Source organism: Paramisgurnus dabryanus, chromosome 11 (assembly GCF_030506205.2).
Source record: "Paramisgurnus dabryanus chromosome 11, PD_genome_1.1, whole genome shotgun sequence".
Classification (NCBI taxonomy): Eukaryota; Metazoa; Chordata; class Actinopteri; order Cypriniformes; family Cobitidae; genus Paramisgurnus; species Paramisgurnus dabryanus.
In genome coordinates this window covers 32,473,360-32,492,571 of record NC_133347.1, presented here as the reverse complement: position 1 = coordinate 32,492,571, position 19,212 = coordinate 32,473,360, and the positions used below count along the sequence as shown (strand labels likewise).

At 39.6% G+C, this 19,212-nt stretch overlaps 1 protein-coding gene across 8 annotated transcripts in view; it reads right to left on the bottom strand.

The window, feature by feature from the left end:
• Positions 1–2,323: 2,323 nt before the first annotated feature.
• The window catches only part of plch2a (phospholipase C, eta 2a), a 160,336-nt gene continuing 143,447 nt past the window's right edge, over positions 2,324–19,212 (bottom strand). For 5 of the 8 annotated variants that reach the window (XM_065247805.1, XM_065247804.2, XM_065247806.2 and 2 more), the window contains 11 exons: positions 18,143–18,241; positions 17,807–17,907; positions 17,642–17,727; positions 17,277–17,459; positions 16,336–16,443; positions 15,687–15,811; positions 15,425–15,509; positions 14,603–14,749; positions 14,314–14,393; positions 9,701–10,022; positions 2,324–4,851 (listed from right to left, as the gene is read on the bottom strand). In XM_065247805.1, the coding sequence (XP_065103877.1) occupies positions 3,278–4,851; positions 9,701–10,022; positions 14,314–14,393; positions 14,603–14,749; positions 15,425–15,509; positions 15,687–15,811; positions 16,336–16,443; positions 17,277–17,459; positions 17,642–17,727; positions 17,807–17,907; positions 18,143–18,241 (2,910 nt within the window). In that variant the 3' untranslated portion in view covers positions 2,324–3,277. Of the gene's footprint in view, positions 4,852–6,912; positions 6,943–9,700; positions 10,023–14,313; positions 14,394–14,602; positions 14,750–15,424; positions 15,510–15,686; positions 15,812–16,335; positions 16,444–17,276; positions 17,460–17,641; positions 17,728–17,806; positions 17,908–18,142; positions 18,242–19,212 lie in introns of all 8 variants that reach the window. The other 3 variants (XM_065247809.2, XM_065247811.2, XM_065247812.2) reach the window with 3 other exon arrangements.

Sequence of the window (19,212 nt, the reverse complement as noted above, 5' to 3'; positions counted from 1 at the left end):
GAGAATGAAGTCTGGTTGGGCCAGTGAGGTGCAACTAGCAGAACCTGATGCTCTTCTTCCCTGACCTAGGTTAGTAGCTGAGCAATGAGGCTCACTGGGGGAAGGCAGACTTATTCAGATCGCGTGGCCAGCTGTGCGCAAAGGCATCCGTGCTGAGGGGATCTTCGTCAGGGATTACCAAAACGGACATGCGCTGGACCATGCCGGGGTGGAGTCTCTTCTTTTTTAAGGGTTGTGACCTGTCAAGAGCACACGTTGGCTGCACGATTCAGGTTGCCTGGGATGTGAGTGCCGCACAGAGAATCGAGTCTCGGCTGGCTCCACAGCAGGAGGTTTCAGGAAAGTTGCGTCATTTGCTGGGAGTGTATGGCACCCTGATGATTGATGTTAGCAGTGCTGTCCATATTGACCAGCACATGTTTGTCCTACAGGATGTGAAAAAAGCGCCTCACCGCTAGTGAACAGCCAGCAACTCTAGGCAGTTAATGTTCCAGGCGGGGACCTCATGTGTATCAACCCAAGGGGAACTACCACTGCCGAGAATGCCATGTACAACAACAGCCTCTTGGGGCTTGAGAGGGACCACTACCCTGTACCTGAACATCTTCAGGCAGGTCAACATTAACTGGGCACCCCCGTGGGTAAGACACGCCTTCATCGACACAGAGTCCAGTTCCATACTAAGAAAAGAGATGTTCTGCACAGGGGAGAGCTTGCTCTTTTCCCAGTTGACCCGAAGACCCAGTCAGTCTAGGTGGTGTAGCATGAGGACCCTGTTAGTGCAAACTAACTCCTGCGAGTGTGCAAGAATCAGCCACTCATTCATGTACTTCAGTATGCAAATGCTCAGCCCCCTAAGGGGAGCTAGAGTGCCCTCCGTGACTTTGATAAAGACACGGGTAGACAGGGACAGACCAAAAGAGAGGACCTTGTACTCGTACGCTCTTCCCTTTGAAGAAAAACCCGTAGAAAGTAGATCCGTTGATCTACCTTCAGGTAGATGGCCACGAATCAGTCCTGACAGCAGACTAGTATGCGGTGAACATAGTTGTTCAGCACTCGAAGGTCCAAAATGGGGCACAGCCCCCCTTCCCTCTTGGGAACGATGAAATACAGGCTGTAAAAAAGAAGACATCTCGGCTAATGGGACGTGTTCAATCGACTGTATGGCCAGAAGGGTGCACCGCTGTAAAATATGGTGGCGTTCTCGCCCCTGGCAGAGGTCTAAACTGGACTTTCTTCTAGAAAAGGCAAGGCAAGCCAAGTTTATTTGTATAGTATATTTCATACACAGGGGTATTTGTAAAAAAATACCACAATATTCCAAAACAAGTGACAGTTTTTTATTTTATTTTCATGGCCACTTTAAAACCAATCTATGTGTGTGTTATCTGAGAGGCGACTGTCTATATATAACCCTAACCCTAATCCGCTCCCCTTCTCCCTCTCATTATGGGAGAGGGAGAGTGTTACTGCGCCGAGTCGAAGTACTCCCAAAAGTGCTATTACGCCCTACAATATAGTTCCTCTTTTGAATCCGCTTAGAAAAGCGCTAAAACGTTGATGTGTTTGGTCACTTCTAACTTTATCTCTGTTTGATACCATTGAATGAATGGGGCTAAGCTAAATGCTATCGAAGTGTCGCAGCGCGCTCCAGCGCTTACGTGCACACACACAGATGATAGAGGGATGTATCAACAATTCTTAGTTAAGGTAATAACAAAGTTTAATATTGAAAATGAGTAGACTATTCCTTTAAATTTAAAAATCCCAACATGTAATACTTATTTTAACCTATGGAGGCCGCTATTATGTTTCACACATATAGTGCATTCTGGGTTAATGATGTGTAATGGTTGTCTCAAAATATTACAACAGTTTACTATAGTAAAAACTATGACATCCACTCTAGTTTTTCATGTGAGAATGTTTTACTTTCACCTTCTTACCTCTCAGAGGGTCTTTATTTTGATCATCTTTCATTTGTTTTCTGTATTGTTCATCATTTATGCTATTCTCTCTGGTTTATATTGAAAGGGTTGAACAGATGATGTTGATGTTCTTGTGTTTTTAATGGCATGCAGATGTCAAGATCACATAGCGCCACCTACTGTATGTGTGCATTCATAACTCTCATCTTCTGTTGCACATAATTTCACAATCTATTGGCTGAAGACTTGTTTACCATGTTGTCCTCACTGTAGCATTTATTATATTAAAACTATGACATTTGTACGCCAAATATTTGTTTATAGGGTACCCTTTAAGAAGAGTTTGTTAACTAGAGATACCAGCACATACAGTGAAATAAAAAAGAGAAAAATCTACTTAAAAAAATTTATTTCCCATTAACTGAGTAGCATTCATTAAAAAAGTAATAAAATGTATTAATGTACTGAGGGCATTGACATCGAATAACATCTACATAACTCTTTACAACTAGACTCTAATAGACTGTACATTTTAAAAATCATAAAACCTTTAAAACATAAAAATAAAGACGACAGTAAGAGAAACAATATTATCAAGTGACATACAATACAATTCCAAGAGCAAGCTACTGTACATAAAGTGAAAATGTGTGATTTTATTACAGTAGTATTACTAGAGCTACACTTCTTTAAAACATCATCAGGAGGAAGATCATACTGGATTTATTCTGTAACCTAAAAACTGAAAATAAGCAGTCATTATATTCACTACAACCAAAAACAATTCATAAATTATTTTGACAAATACATTCCATGCTTGTTCAGAAAGTTTGTTCTCATACCATAAACAATACAGACAAAATGCATACGAGTTTGGCTGCAGACTAATAAATATATAAATCATTAGAATTGTTAATACAGTAGTGTTTATATTTCACTATCTATTGCTGCAGTAGATCATTGCACGTTACATAAAAATCAAACAAAACAATCTAGGTTATTTTTATTACAGTACCAAATATGCTGCTGGCATAATCCGATCCTTTAAAACACTTGAGTTTCGTCTTATAGATTCTAGATTAGGTGCAAAACAAAACATATTCCTTTGTTCTTGCAACTTTGGCTGTTTTTAACAAACACATGCACATTAATCATTTCCACAAACTAGCAAACCGTTGCATTCAATCAAAATGTCTCTTTCCCTTTGAATGATTATTTAGGGTTAGAAAGGTTCAGCAATGGATGTAGAAATGTTTGACGGCTTATGAGTAAGGATGTCTTTGGATGGAGGGTGCGATGTTGGGATTTGTGTCGGTTTGCTAGCAAAATCTAAAACTCAAACTCTTTTATAGCCTGAGCGTAAAGAAGACATCATCGTTCGGGCTTAGGGGGCTTCGCTGGGGCGGTCCTGGTGGAAGCTGGCTCAACAGGTCCAGACTAGTGCAGGGACTGTGGGGTACACTACAAGCTCCTTCAGGATTTCCACGTTCTTCGATAGGACTTCCGGACGACCTTATCAGGTTTTGCAGCCGCTGCCTCTCCTGTGCTTGCCTGGCGCGGTTGGCGATGTATCTCACCCGGCTCTGGCTCCGTGATGAAGTCCTGCGCAAAGATGGCACCTCCTCTTCATCCTGTTCCACTTCTGCGTCACTCTTGTGTTCAAAGTCTTTGCTGGTGAGAGGCTCCACATCGGTGAGTCTTTTGAGCTGCGCCGTCAGGTCGTTCTGTGGGGTACTTGGAGGTCTCCCTCGCTGGCGGCTCGGTCGCACGACAAAACTGCGGCTGATGCTGCGATACTTGCTTTGAAAATTACAGCCGATATCATCTGAGGTGAGATCTCCGAGGCTTTTGGATTTGGAGCCACCTTCGACATCTTTCGCAAAGGGAGCAGTTGACTTCTTGGAGCCGGCAGCGGCAAGGGCAGACGACTGCTTTAAGCCCTCCATGTACAACCTGCTCCACGTGTGGCGTCTCTGCATGAGTCGGCTGGATTCTTTCTCTGTCACCAGAGGCCTGGGTTGTAGTTCGTCATGGGGCTCGCACATTTCTCCTTCCCGCAGGTTGGGGTTGGACTTGCTTTTGGTGACCGCAGCGGACGGACGAGGCCGGCCCATCAAGGTGGCCACGGTTGCCTTGTTGTCCGAGTACTCGCGGGTAGCGCTTAGGCAGGTGAGGCTCTTCCTCGAAAGGTTGGGCAAGGACAAATCGATCACAGTGTCATTCGAGGAAATGCTGGAAGACGATGACACGCTGTCCCGGTGGCTGCCAGGGTCGAGTTTGCTCCAGAGCCTGTCGTTTAGAGTGGCGTCTGTGATAACCTCGGGGACGGCTGACGGGCTGTTCACTTTACTGGCGGCTTTTACTTGTACTTCACTTTTGGTCCTCCTGACGGGAGTCCTCAGCCCTGTTTGTACGCTTCGTCCTAAGTCTCTATCGAACACAGTCTTCAATGTCTGAACTCTTTGAGAACTCGAAATGCTGACCGTTTCCTTTAGGGCTTCTGTCCCTAGAGTCTCTTTTGTGTTTATTTCGGAGACCTTGGGATCGGTGACTGTATGTCGCACAACCTCAGCATCTGCATGCTCCGGCAAAGGGGGCGTATCACACCCGATGTCCAGATAGTTTGTGGAAACTGAAGAGTTGATGTATCTTTTCCCCGACTCTTCACCATTGCTACTATATGAACGGACGGATGGTTTCAGAACGGCCTCGTTGTTTTTTGCTGGGATTCGATTTTCCCCATTGGAAGAAGTTGTTATTGCAGTGGATGATGGAGATGATGTAGTGGAGCGACAATGTGGTGAGGTATCCACAGGACTGTGCGTGGAGGTCAAAGGGTTGTTCTCCTGACATTCCTCAATAATGGATTCCAGATATGAGGTGATCACAGAGGGAGTTGGACTCTGCACTTCCAAATCTTCTGTAGGCACAAAAAGAGAAGAATTAACAGGTATGTACTTGAAAAGGATCTAACCAATCACAAGCGAGGATCTGAATACAGTGATGAATCAGAGAGGTCTATGAGCAGCGTTGACTAGTTCTCTGATCCACAGATTTGTGGTTTAGATTTTGACGCTTTAAAATGCATGAACAGTCAGAAATGAACTGCCAGGCTGAAAGAAACTTACAGCAACAGATTTATGATGGGATTTTCTAGTTTTGCTCACTTTTTGTGTATTTTTGATTTCATTTTAAATAACAGTTGTTCATGCTGATAAGAGGACCAGTGTGAAGTTTTCAATGTGACTATTGGCGCTTTTCCATTGCATAGTACCCCACGGTTTAGTTTAGTTTGGGTCGGGTCAGCTCACCTCACTTTGGCGTGGTTAGCTTTTCCATCGAGTTTAGTATCACTTCGCAGTGGGAGGGATTATAGGCGTGTCTTTATATTTGCGCTTCCTACTGCTGTGACATCATACAAGTGAGAGCGTTATTGTACATTCCCATACAGTCATTTATTTTTCATTCTGCCACAATATTAAAATTGGCCACCACAAATATATGTTTGCACATCGCGTTTATCATATTATATATAATGCTGACGTGCTTGTCGCGAATGTTCCGCCACAAACTGCAAGTTTGGAAAAAACTGTTATGGTGTCCCTGATTCTCAACCTGTGGATGTTTGTTCGTGAGTTTGGGAACTTATAGCAGAGCACAGATGACAACATTTTTGCTTAAGACAGCGCAAGCTAGCCTAGCACAGGTAAAGCTAATCTACATTATAGCAATGACGCTGCAGTGACGATTCTCTCAGACCAATCAGTGATCTACAGTGTTTTCGCGTCACGTTTGGTATCAGCTCGGGTCGCTTGGAACCCCAACCGAGGTGGTTCGAAAAAAAGTATTGGGTACCACGTACTGCACCTAATGGAAAAGCTCCCAAAAGTAAGCTGACCCGACCCAAACTAAACCAAACCGTGGGGTACTATGCAATGGAAAAGCGCCATATTAGGCACTGTCTTTTTGATTTACTGATCTATAACCACTAGGGCTGTCAATCGGTTAAAATATTTCATCTAGATTACTCACATGATTATCATAAATTAACTCGTGATTAATCGCAACTTAATTGCACATTTTTATCTGTTCTATATTTACCTTCATTGAACACTTTTCAAGTTTTTAATACACTAACCAACATGGGTCTGGACACATATAGATGCTTTATTACTAGTAAAAGAGTCAGCAAAAATAATAATAAAAAAATCCAGTTAAAGATTTTATAAGATCATCCATACCTTAATCACTGGTAAAACTGATCTGGCACACACAAAGTCAAATACAATATTAATATAAAGTATTTTTTTCTTTTAACAATGGGCTAGGCCTCGCTTAAGAAATTGCATGTTAATAAAATTATTGTTGTTAAATGAATTTACGTTAACGTGTTATAAATGCATTAATTCTGACAGCCCTAATAACAACACATGTGCATTAATTCATAGAAATGTTGGAATTTGTAAATACACAAAACACAAGTGTACTAGGATATGATTATGAAAATTATAGTTAAAATATAAGGAAAAACAAAAGCAACATAATGGATTATTAATTGTTGGCTGAAATTGTTTAAACATGTTGCAAATATGTAATATGCTCTGTCTGAACAGCTTTTTACGAACAAATTTTTGCGTACGCATGCTTGAAAGAAAACCCAATGTCTCCATGTGATAAATAAGTTAACAAAAAAGTAATAATAATAACACAAAAAATACACACACTAAACAAGGCACACAAAAAGTGAATAAAAGATTGTAGTGATAAGTGTCAGATGTGATCTATAAGACTGCAAAGTATCTTATTAAGATAATAAATGATGAAAAGGGTGTCAGAAACACAGAAGCGTCAGAAAAAACGGTTCACAAACTCAAATACAAATGACACATGCTTAAGGTCCTTACATTAAAATAAAACAACATCTTCATGCATTTTCTGAAGGAGAATGACACACAGATATTGCACACAAAAGTCTGTTTACCTGGTAAATGGTCAGCCCTTCAGTTCTGTACTAAAGACAGAAAGCATGCGGGAAGGAACAAACAGACATTTTAACAAGAGAAATCCAGAAGGAAAGAGGAGAAAACAGAATAAAGAGGAAGGAGAAAACCTGGAAAAAATCTACAGACAAAACATTTTACATTTCTAGACACAATAAAGAATCTGGGCATGGAAAGATTAACATATAAATATACACTTATACTGTAGATATTGATCATAAGAAAATGAACAGTCTCGTATGACTTTTTTCTGTGAAATACAAAAAGATTTATATTCACATAGTTCCCATTTCATTTAGTTTCCAGAATTAAGAACAAGCTCACATTCAGCAGAAGAAAGTTCAGGTTTTGAAAAGATAAAGGTATAAGGATGGCATTATTTTTTTTTCTTTTACCATTGTTAAAGTGTTAGAGCTTAGATCATGTGGATAACATCTTTAGGAATACTAATACACATCTGGATATCATAAATGCTCCTCATTCAGAGAATATTCCCAGTGTGTAAAACTCGTGATATCTGGACTTGTCCCAGTGGTGAAAGCCGACCATCTGCTTTGTGTTAGTACAAATGTGTGGGACAGGAACCCAAAGTCTTGTGACTTTCACATCAGCACTTTTCTGCATTACAACCAAACATTTACACTTTTACTAACAGGGTTCCTACACATACTCTACTAATGTTAAGGATTTACATTAAAAATACATTCAAATTAGACACTTTTGTTTTTCTCATATGAACAGCAAATCTCTCATTTTGCCTTTCCTTAAAGGCGTGGTGCGTGGTTTTTGAAAAACACTTTGGAAAAGGAAGTCAGGCCGACTACCAAAACACACTTGTAGCCAATAAGCAGTAAGGGGCGTGTCTACTAACCGACATCGTTGCCTGGGTTGAGTATGTGTGGGGCGGGTCTATCAAAAGAAGGTCCAGATTCTATTGGGGTAGGGGCGTGTTTGTTTAGGTGATTTTAAATATCAACACTGGCTTTCAGAGATCACGCACCCTGCCTATAAAGGACACATATCAGTGCAAAATACACTTTTACAAGGTGTTTAAACATAAATTTAAGTTGGCAGTGTGAGAACACAACCAACAATGTTGCTTAATCCCCATTAAACCATGCTGTTTTGATTCCCTTGTTAATGTGATGTCACACTGATAAAACCCTGCCAACGGGCACTCACTGACTGCTTAATTTTACCCAAAAGCTTTTCTAAATGTGTTTGTTATCATGTTGCACCAATGCATCCAAAGATACTACTGTTAATATCTTAATATTAATAATCAGATCTATTTTAACTGTAAGCGCTCACTGCCTGTTGGTAAGGGACATAGACTGTAGTGTCCATGACTTCACCCATTGGTTTATGAAGATCGTTTTTTAAGCTTAAAGTAGGCGTTGCCTGCCGTCGCCATCTTGGCCACGCATCACGGCGCATCACTTGCGGATATCCGAAAATACATCTGGTAAAGATGGGCATAATGTGTGCCCATTAAATCTCAGTCTCAGTGCGGGGGAACAGAGGGGATTTGTCTTTTTCCATGGGCTATGTTGTTTGTAACTATCCTTTAAATCGGAATAAAAAACCTCTCTGGTTTCAAAGAAGGTCTAATGACTGTGATGTATGATCCGTTTAACTTTTGATAAAACCTCACTGTACAATTTCTGCAGGAATTGATTACATCACAGTGAAACGGTTTGATTCCTCAATGTTTCAGGTGTGTGCTTTTACATTATTAGTGCTTTATTGATTTATGGACGCAGGAAGTCAAGAGGAGATCACCAGTCAACATCCAAAGAGATTCTTTAATAAGTAAGATTATCCCTGGGGATCCTGCAGAGTCTTCTTGGAGATTAGACAAGATGATCCACACCACAGTCCAAAGCGGGTAAGGGTATTTAACACCACAACCTATTGAGATCTACCCTAGTTCTGAAATTTGGGATCTAGCTACAAACTACATCTTACCGGTGAAAAACAAGGGTGATTTACTGCGGATCTCCTCCATTTTCTGGGCAAACAGGGCATTCATCTCACGCTGCAGTGTCCCTGCGGCCCGCCTTCGGTTCTCCATTCCCCGTGGTGGGAATATGGCAGGTAGATCAAGACTGGCCAAACTGTCACAGCTACTTGAATCACTGTCAGACAGGCTGATGACATCATTCACAAACGTAGACACGATAAAGTTGCTACCATAGTCGGGTGGGGCGGGGCATTGCCGACAAAGCCTAGTTTTGCTGTCTGGTATTGGGGGAGGTGGGGTGGACCGGAAGAGTCGGCGTGGAACGCTACACGAGCGAGCATTTCTTGCAGACGGGTCCTCAAAGGGGCAGAAAGATGCAGCACCTAATGTTTGCCGGACCTCTGTATTTGATCTAGGTAATGGTACGGGTTTGACTTGATCCTCAAGGTCTGTTTTTTGCTTAGAGTTTGTTCGGGCCAAGACATGTGGTTTAAGACTGGGCTCAGGTTGAACCTGTCTGGAAGCTGTTGGAGAGCGACAAGGCCTTTCAGGCCTGGAAGAAACAGTGCTTGTATCCTTCCTCTCCAACACCGGACTCTCTTTGGTGCCAATTACACACTTAATGCAATTGGAAGTCATCCCGACCCGTCCGGAGCTGTTGATCGCCACACGTGCAAACACGCCTGGCTTCTCATCCAGTGGATCGTGAAGACGCAACCTGTTGGCTCTCTTCAGAGGTTCACTCATCGCCCCCCTGCCTTTGTAAACTTTGACGCGGGGCTCATGATAAAAGAAAGCGCTCTTACCTTTACTGTCATCAGGGTGAAGCTGCCCGTTGGTGCCGTGACCCCACGATGCCGTGTCTCCGTTGCGGTGGACGGGTGGCCCCTCCTCCGATTCCCGCTCCTCGCTGGCGCCCTCTGAGCTGCAGTCTTTTGTGTCAATAGAGATCTCAGGAAAACCCCTCTTGACTTTTGGTTGGCCCTTGGTTGGCGCGCTGGCTGTGCGTCGCAGAAGGTGAGCACCAAAGGTGGACTTACGGCTATGCAGAGCAGCAGCATGGCTGTCGAGAGACGACTGCTTTGGATTTCTGTGAAACAGTCCTTTTATACCACTGACCGCCCGAGCCTGCAATAGGACGATACAGAGAATCACCAAAACGAGCATGTCTTTGAGAAATAAAAGTCATAACCAGGCTGTAATTGATCTTAAACTTTAATGGGTATTACCCCAACCCAATTTCACTTTTGATGGAAAAATAGTTCAAACCAGCTTAAGCCAAAATGTTGTTCATCTTGTTGGTGAACTGGTTGGTCTTTCAGGCTGAAAATCTGTTGTATAGTGACCAATACCTCTTATCTAGAACATTAAATCATGCTGGGCTGGCTTAAAGGGATAGTTCACAATGATGTAGAAATATAATTGTTATGCTACACAACACAAGTGAATTTATTTTGAAGAATTAAAATTATTTGTTTGATCAAACCAGATCTGGGGCAACACTTCCATAGTAGAAAAAATATATACTATGGAGGTAAATGGTGCCACTAATCTGTTTGGTTATTAACATTTTTCAAAATATCTTCATTTGTGTTCACAATAAAAATAAATGTACATGCAGGTTTGGTACAATGGTAACAGAATTTTCATTTTTTCTGTGAACTATCCATTTAAGTAATCTAGGTAGAAACCCCAAAAGAGGGACATTATTAAAAAATAATGCACATCCAAGGTGGTAATGCATTATGGGTAATGTTACACCGCGAGTGTGCATTACTTTCCAATATTTCAATGGCCCGTCGTCAATTATTCTGCTTATACCACGGTTACCACAGACATTTCTCTGGTGGTTGTTTTAAGACATTTGCAATATATTAAGACATATATTGAAAAATAATGCAAACCTGTGTAACATTTCTTAATCAATCAGAATAAAATATTCAACAGCCCCGTGGTATAATAAGCAATAATCTGATCAGTTGTACTGTACATTAAACATCTTCTCATGCAATAACTCTGATCTGATATTACACGTGACAGCAGAGGAAAATAGTGACTTAATAACATAAGTTAGCACAACAAATAACAACATCTGAAATTTACAGACAGATGTGACCAACACAGACCTTTAGAAGATAAAGACAATGTTGGGAATGTATGATAGTAATGTGAACAACTGTGAATTATGAAAAAATGTGAAGTGAAAGGTAGCAGGACATTCTCGTCCATTTATCTGGATAAAATGACACTGCGTTATCAGATCTGATTAATGCTAAAATCTTTTAATTTTATCCTTATTTATTTTGAAATCGTCCGTCTAGGATTAATGCTGTCTGATCTGCTGACTATTGATGTATTGAATAAAAAATTAAGCTCTTTAAAATCAGGTACATGCTGAGCTCATGCATTTCTATCTGTATTTCTTATGCATTTAGAAAATACTTACCATATTTTCCAGACTATAAGTTGCCCTTTTTTATATTTTGGCAGGTCTTGGAACTTATAGTTAGGTGCAACTTGTACGTCAAAATTATTTCATATGAACCAAGAGAAACCATTACTGTCTACAGCTGTGAGAGTCCGCTCTATGCTGCTCATGTATTTATGTAATTCAATGGATTCAGTGATGTGGAATGACTTCAGGACCTTTTTGAACTTAATTTGGCTTATTGTGTTAATTTAGCCTATTTAGCCTCCCATATATGTTCTGTATGCTATTGTGTATCATGTAAATAACTATTTATGTTACTTTAACATTTACGGACATCTATTTAGCCTGCTATTCTCTGCTATTGTTTAGTTGAAAAAAATGCATTTCCAGATTAAATGTCTGTTCTTTGGCTTCGATTTTTTTAATCATTTTCTAAATAAACGCGACATATAGTCCAGTGCGACTTATTTATGTTTTTTCCTCTTCAAAAGGCATTTTTGACTGATGTGACTTATACTTTGGAGCGATTTATAGTATGGAAAGTACGGTATACTCTATAATTAGGGCAGCAATTAACAATAATTTTCATAATCAATTAATCAGACGATTCTTTTTTTTGATTAATCGAATAATCGTATAAATATAACTAATTTTATTTTTGAGTAGTTGTTGCAGCCCTACTACGTACTTACAGGTAAACTCTTATGAATTTGGGATTTGACTTACAGTAGCTCAAAGAAAACCCGTGTTAAAGGTACCTGCTAAACCTCACAGTCATGCATTCAGAATAAAGAGCCCTAATCTCTACATCTCTACGGGTCGAGTGCTCCGTTACTGTGAACGAGGCAGCGAAGCCGAGATCCTGTCATGGACTTGAAATGTCCTGAGTTCAGTGAAATAGGAGTGACCTGGCCGCTGACACTGTATCTGTTGTAGGGGTCAATGAGAATGCAGTTGAGGTATAGGCATTCACAATCATTGTATGTCACAACTCATTCTGCATGAGTTGGCATGGCGAATGAATCTGGGTTTAACCGTTCACCGGGATTACAGGGGGAAGGGTTTGCGAAAAGCGTGCAGGGTGCTGATTGGTTCTCACTACACCTGAGTTTTGAACGAGGATCCTAACAATTTCCTGCCTCTATAGACAGCTTTTGGACTAAGATGAGTGCACTGTAATCACAAACATCAGAGAGAAAGAGAGAGAGAAAGAGAGAGAGAGAGAGAAGCAATACATAGAGTAAGGGTGAAAATAGACAAACTACACAAATAACATTTGTTATTGACACCTTAATGTATAGCGACAAATTATGGACATAAGCATGATCTAGTTTAGCTGTGAGCATGTTTACAAAATTGTATGCAACTTTCCATGAATACGGCACAAATTTTGGGTTTTTACATTTATGCATAAACTAAATTGTTCATCCAGTTTGAAATGCAATGCATTTGGTGTGTACAGTAATCTCATGATTCATCCATGTGTTCTCTCAGATTCAAACCCATGCATTTAATGTTGTTAGCAAAATAAACTACAAGTTGATCTAAAGGAAGTTTAAAGATGAACTAAAAATCATCTTTTGTTAAGTAAACTCTGAATCTGGTTTTTAGGCCTGAAAACTAGAGTTTTGTACTCTATTATTGCAAAGCATACACAAAAAAATTAATGACATAGAAAGCATACAGAAGCCCAAACTGAAAAACATCAAATATTACTTCATTCGATAAACACTGGGTGTAATTCAGCATTGCTACATTTACGCTTTTATTTGAAGTGACTATTCATGAATGTCAGTCATTAAATGAATACAATGCTTTAGGAGCTGGTAATTAAATAAAAAAAATTGTATTGTAATGTTGTGTTCCTTAAATTACTAAATAAGATGATTTTCACTATTGTGTGGGATTTTTTAGAAAATAATCAGCACATTAAGTCTTACCATCACATTAAGGGCAGTCACATTAAGATTTACTAACAGCTTGTGCCAGCAAACCAGCCAAACATCATTTTGTTGTTAAATAACAACTGTCTGTATTTACTAAAGACGTGCAGTGGATAATTGGCCCTGAAAAGGTGTGGGCTAGTTATTTTTGCGACTGACCTTTGCGACTTCCTTTCAAACACAAACTTTAAATATATTTAATAATTTAAATGACTGGTATTTGCTGCACTATTAAAAGGCAAAAAAGCATGTCCTAAACCATTTTGCGCTTAAAATGGCTGCATGTTGCTGCTGATAGGAGGAGACATGTAAAAGGGAGAGGATTTTTTCACAAGTATTAATTTAATTGAAATGCCAGAAGAACAAATGATCCAAAATGTCTGTTGGCTAAGCCATGTTATTTTTAATTTGCTGTGGGAAATATAAGATGACTTGGACCCCCCAACTAGGAGCAGTCACACATTACCAGGTGTTTTAACCTTATTGCAACTCTTTTCAGTCTACCGTTGCTTTGTTAGCTGGGATTTTGCATTTTCACCTGCGTTGTCTGTGCTACTGAAGTGACTGATGAAAATAGTGCATAAGCATATAATATTCCCAAATCGCCTGGAAGCTCTTGAAAAAATAAAAGAGACCATGTCGATTTTACCCAAATGTGCTTATTTGAGCTGCTCTTAGTAGACTGCATTAGCCATTATGGAAATGAGCTGTTGTGCCTGTGTTATTAAATTCGGCCCTTTTTAGTAAATTACCCGCAGATTTTCCATTCCCATTTGCTCACACTAGATTGCCCAGTTTAGAAGATCTGGCCCTATTTCTCTTTTGACTTATAAAATACATTACATACACTGTGGCACTATTATTTACCTTTATAAAGAATATTTAACGTTTAAAAAGTAATTAGTGCTTGTGAATATCAAGATTCAAATTACTTAACAAATCTACCAGATTGAGAATGTTTAAGTTAAATGCTAGATACTAATTCAATACTCTCTGACATAATACCAACAAGCTCTTCAATCCACCGACTACACGATGTGCCCACCTTACTAGTGATGTCATTCACTGCAACATGAACAAAGATGGATGCCTCCTCCATGCCTTCCAAATACACATGCCGGTAACCTGAAACACAAGCGTGAGACAGATAATCAGGCACAAAGAGATATAATTTACATTTGTGATACACTCAGCTAAATTTTGCAAGGCTGCCTCATATTATGCAGAACACATTTTTGAGTCATGAATATCCATGACATCAAGGTTCAGAGTGAATAAAAGTTCAGATTAATGTTTCTTATATAAAGGAAAGCGTAAATAATGAAATATAGTACCAGGAATCATGCTGTTAAAGGCGATGGTCCTCTGGCCAATAAAATCCTGACCAATCGGGTCATGATCCCAAACCAGGAAGCGTACAAGGGCAATCTCTGACATGTGTAGTGTAAAGACAAGTGTTTCCTCCCACATAGGGTTAAAACCTTAGAAAGAGAAAGGGAGACAGAGAGAGAATTTGTTTTTATTTTAGAAGGACACATTTTTGCAGAATAAATGAAATGAATGAGGGAATTTGGGGTGTTACATCTCTCACTCATTCAGTATTATCTGATATAGATTATCTGATACAAAACAGAAATGTTGCTTTCCTTATTGTTACTGAATAACTTAAACTAGCAGATGGTCTTTACTCTTGATCACTCATATTTTTTATGGACATGATGTATATGTGTTCTCTTGAACAAGAAGTCCTATCATATCAGTTTAAAAGGAATTATTTTTAACAGTCTATATCCCAGCATCTGAGGTCCCACAGGGCTCGATCCTTAGGCCAATGCTGTTTTTGTGGTTCTATTTTCAAAATATTTAGTTTTGTTTGAATAAAGTGTCTCCTAAATGAAATGTCCAAGTACATGCACGTGACAGTCACTACTTTAAGAAAGTGTTGTAATGTAAACCTAGTTCATAAAATTATTTAATTATTTAGGGCCCTAAGAGAGACACAGTTTGATGTCAGATCTGTTGGGAGTTTCATACATAAATCAATTTCCCTAATCTCATCCAAACAAACACACATACAGTATAATGCACCAAGTAATAGCCTCACAGTTTAATGATACTTCAAGACCAATTGTGTGTGTGGGCTTTGACTCGCTCACCGTTGTCATCAACCACACGGGTTTGCTGCTTACAGCAGTCAACCGGTAGTCCAATGATCTCTACTTCCACAAATGGGTCAATGATCTAAAGAAGACATGTTGATTTAAAACAGCACAAGATCAAAATTTTCGACTGTAGTTTTTTCAAGTTATCAAAAAAATGTAATTCTTGCCAAATTTGTAATAAAGTGAATTGAGCAAACAGGTGTTGTTTAAGATGATTGCATATGAACATGTTTAGGATCATAAATGCAGAAGTCACCTCTCCTCGGTCGCCCAGCATGGAGTCTTTAGGTTTGGGTAATTGTTGGCCACTGATAATCTTCAGAACTAGTTGTTTTTTCAGAAGGCCTGGTAAAGGATCCTCCGAAAAAGGATTGAAGGAACCTGTTAGAAGAGTGGACAGGAAACATTTACCAGAATAATATTTCGGAATCTCAACAACGTTATTGTGACACTCGTAATCCGCTTTCACACACAGCGATGATCCCAGAAAATGACATAGAATTGCATCTGTGTGAACTCAAACTCATCCTGGGATTGATCCTATGATAGGGACCCAGCAAAATTGCTGGGATTAGTTCCGGAAAAATCACAGAAGTTAGGGAACTTCAAAAAATATCACAAAGTACATAACAATTACATTACTCATCACACCGTGATGTCACGTGTCTTTATGGAATCTTTTCGGGATGCGTTTAAAAAAAAATCACTATCAGTGTGCATGAACCAAAATCAGATAATCCTGGGACAAATCTAATCAGGGTATTCTGCTATCTCTGTGTAAAAAGGGCTATAGTTTGGCTTGCTAATGTTTAGCAATGGTTACATTTGACATCTTGATCTATTTCTCTGTGTATACATAAACATTATACCACCAACAACTAAAAAGAATCAAGTGAAGTACTGACCTTCACACATACTGACAGGTTTTTGAATGTAGCCACAGTTGCCGTTGCAGGAGAACTTTGCTCTGTTAAGCTGCAGGACTCTGCCCTCCGACTGATAGTTCAAAGCAACTGCGTACAAGACATTAAAAAAACATTATTTCACATAAATGCATATGACAAGTATAAGCCTTATACATCATAGTAATTATTTATTTTAAAGGGATAGTTCACCCAAAAATGAAAATTGATCATGAGCCCTAAACTCACTTCCATAGTTAGAGCCGATCCTCCCTATACGCAGAGTACTCAAGCTAGGGGCTTAAATTCATGTGGCGCTGCCTGGCGACTGACATTATTGAGCCGCGAGAGCATTTTCGAAAGCATAACAAGCAGTCTGATCTAACCATACTTTAATTCCAGTTGTCAGTCAGTTGGTGCAGCTCCGCATGTTGGGCCATACACATGTCGCAGGCAATACATCCGCGATAATTAAAGGCAAATTGCTCTGACTGTCAGTGATCTATGGCTTTGTGTAGTTAATGCTGCTCTATCTGAAAGAAGATGATGGCGATTTACTACTAATCAAGGAACCGGCTTTACTGACGAGATGCGCATGATAATCACGTGCAATTTATTGCGCAGCCCTACTGGTGATGTTGTGCTAACGTGTGTCACAGCAGTCAAAGCCTCCGATTCAATAGGTTTCCTCTTCGTACAGTCTCCATGCTTTACACAAGTTTAAACGATCCATGTCGCACAGTGTGATAAGTGTGATCTAATAGGAGTGCAAAAAATCCTGCAGTGTATCCCTGGCTTTAGACCTGAAATCTATAGTTTTATTTCTGTACTTCCTTTTTTTTAAGATTAATACAGAATCTACATGACAGCAGTGGGCCTTCTGGTTGACACTGTGTTACAGACATAGGGTTTATTCTGCGGTCAACACAAATGTTTGTCTGTACCCAGATGGCAGCCAGCGTTCCAGAAGGGCTGTGGGTTGAAGTTGCTGGAGTCCACGCGGTACGGCGAGGGGTAGATGCGAGTCAGCTGGCGCTGGTTAAATCGTATGAATGGCGCAGGTTTCTGTTGCATTAGCTGGTGGGCTTTGGTCTCACTCATGGATGACACCTGAAAACTACAGCTTCCTGCAGTCATGCGACACAACACAAATCACATCACACATAGTATGGTACACACTGATGAATAATTCAGATTAAAAAAAATATTGCTATAACACATCAGGCTATAGATACTTTTTATTTATTATTTATTAACTATTATTTATTAGCGAGTGTATTCCAGTATAAATGAGATTTTCTTTTCATACCTTGTGTCTCAAAGTCAGGCACTCCCACAGATTTGGTGTATACCAGATCAGAGAGCGCTCGCGAAAGCTTCATTGTCTTTTTCTTTCTGTTAAAACAGATTAAGGTGTCTTATAGAGATGTGCATCAGAAAATCAGTTTGACATGACGAGATAGTGGAGGCGTACCTGCTGTGATGTGCCGCAGCTTTCGATGCTCCACTTGAGCTCTCCTGATCCGTGTCTGTGTCCTCAAAACTGGAGGATTTCCTCACTTTACTCTGCTTTTTCTGCAGGTCAAAACACATAGCACTATTACATTCATGACCGAAGAAATAGGTCTATATTGTGATGATCTCTCACATAGACGCATTGATTGACCAATCAGAATCGAGTAATTCAAAATTCCATGTATTAATGCAAAGTATGAATACCTTTTATTTATAATACACTTTCAAGTATGAATAATTGATATTACACAGCATCATATACACAATAATCCATACAACTAATGTTTAAAAGTACCTTTCGTTTGGAGAAATTGCCCATAAATGATCTGGCCAGACGTTTGTTTCCACCAGTGTTAGCTTCATCTCCAGTATCGGCGCTCTCATCACCTTTACCCTGAATTCACAAGACAGATACACACTGTAGATGAGGAATGAACACAACACTATTAAACCATTTAGCAAAGACTTCATCCTAAATGACTTACTGTTGATTCAGGATTTACATTTGATACAACACCCATGATAATAAACCTATGACTTGAGTGTTGCGAGCACCATTCTCAACCCATTGAGGGGCAGAGATGTATAGTAACGAAGTAGAACTACTTCACTACTGTACTTAAGTACTAAAAGACAGTATCTGTACTCTACTGAAGTATATATTTTTTCTCCTACTTTCACTTTTACTTCAGTACATATTTTCGATGAGTTTAATACTTTTACTCCGATACATTTTTTATGTGCTGCATAGTTACTCGTTACACTCAAATGTTACGAATCATTCCAAACCCACATTATCACTGCCAGAGCGGTGATACACATTAGAAACACACACAGATCGTGTTCTAAACCAATCGGAGATAGTGAAGGGCGGACCCCTCCCTCCCTCTCACTCCCAAATATGAGCCGGGGTTGTGGACAAAGTGAAGCAAATAGAGAACCAAAGTGCGCGAGAAAGACAGAGAGAGAGAGATGGCGTGAGAAAGGGCGAGTGTGCGTGAAAGAAGGAAACTTAAGTTCATTGAAACACCTTGTACCTTTACTGTACCTATTACCATTATATCGACTAATATTTAATTATTTGGTTAAATTAATCTAAATTATCTGAACAGTCCTGTCTTTGTACTCCTGCTACAGCCAAAGGAATTGTGAGTGTCCTTTAGCTAAAACATTTGAAATAATATAAACAATATTATATTCAAACTTTTGACTGTTTTCTTTAATAACTACATTACACAATACTTGTACTTTTACTTTCAGTACTTGAGTAGTATATTTTAAAATAAACTACTTGCAATACTTAAGTACAAAACATGTTTAATACTTTAGTACTTCCACTTAAGTGCTGTGCTTAAAGAGCACTTC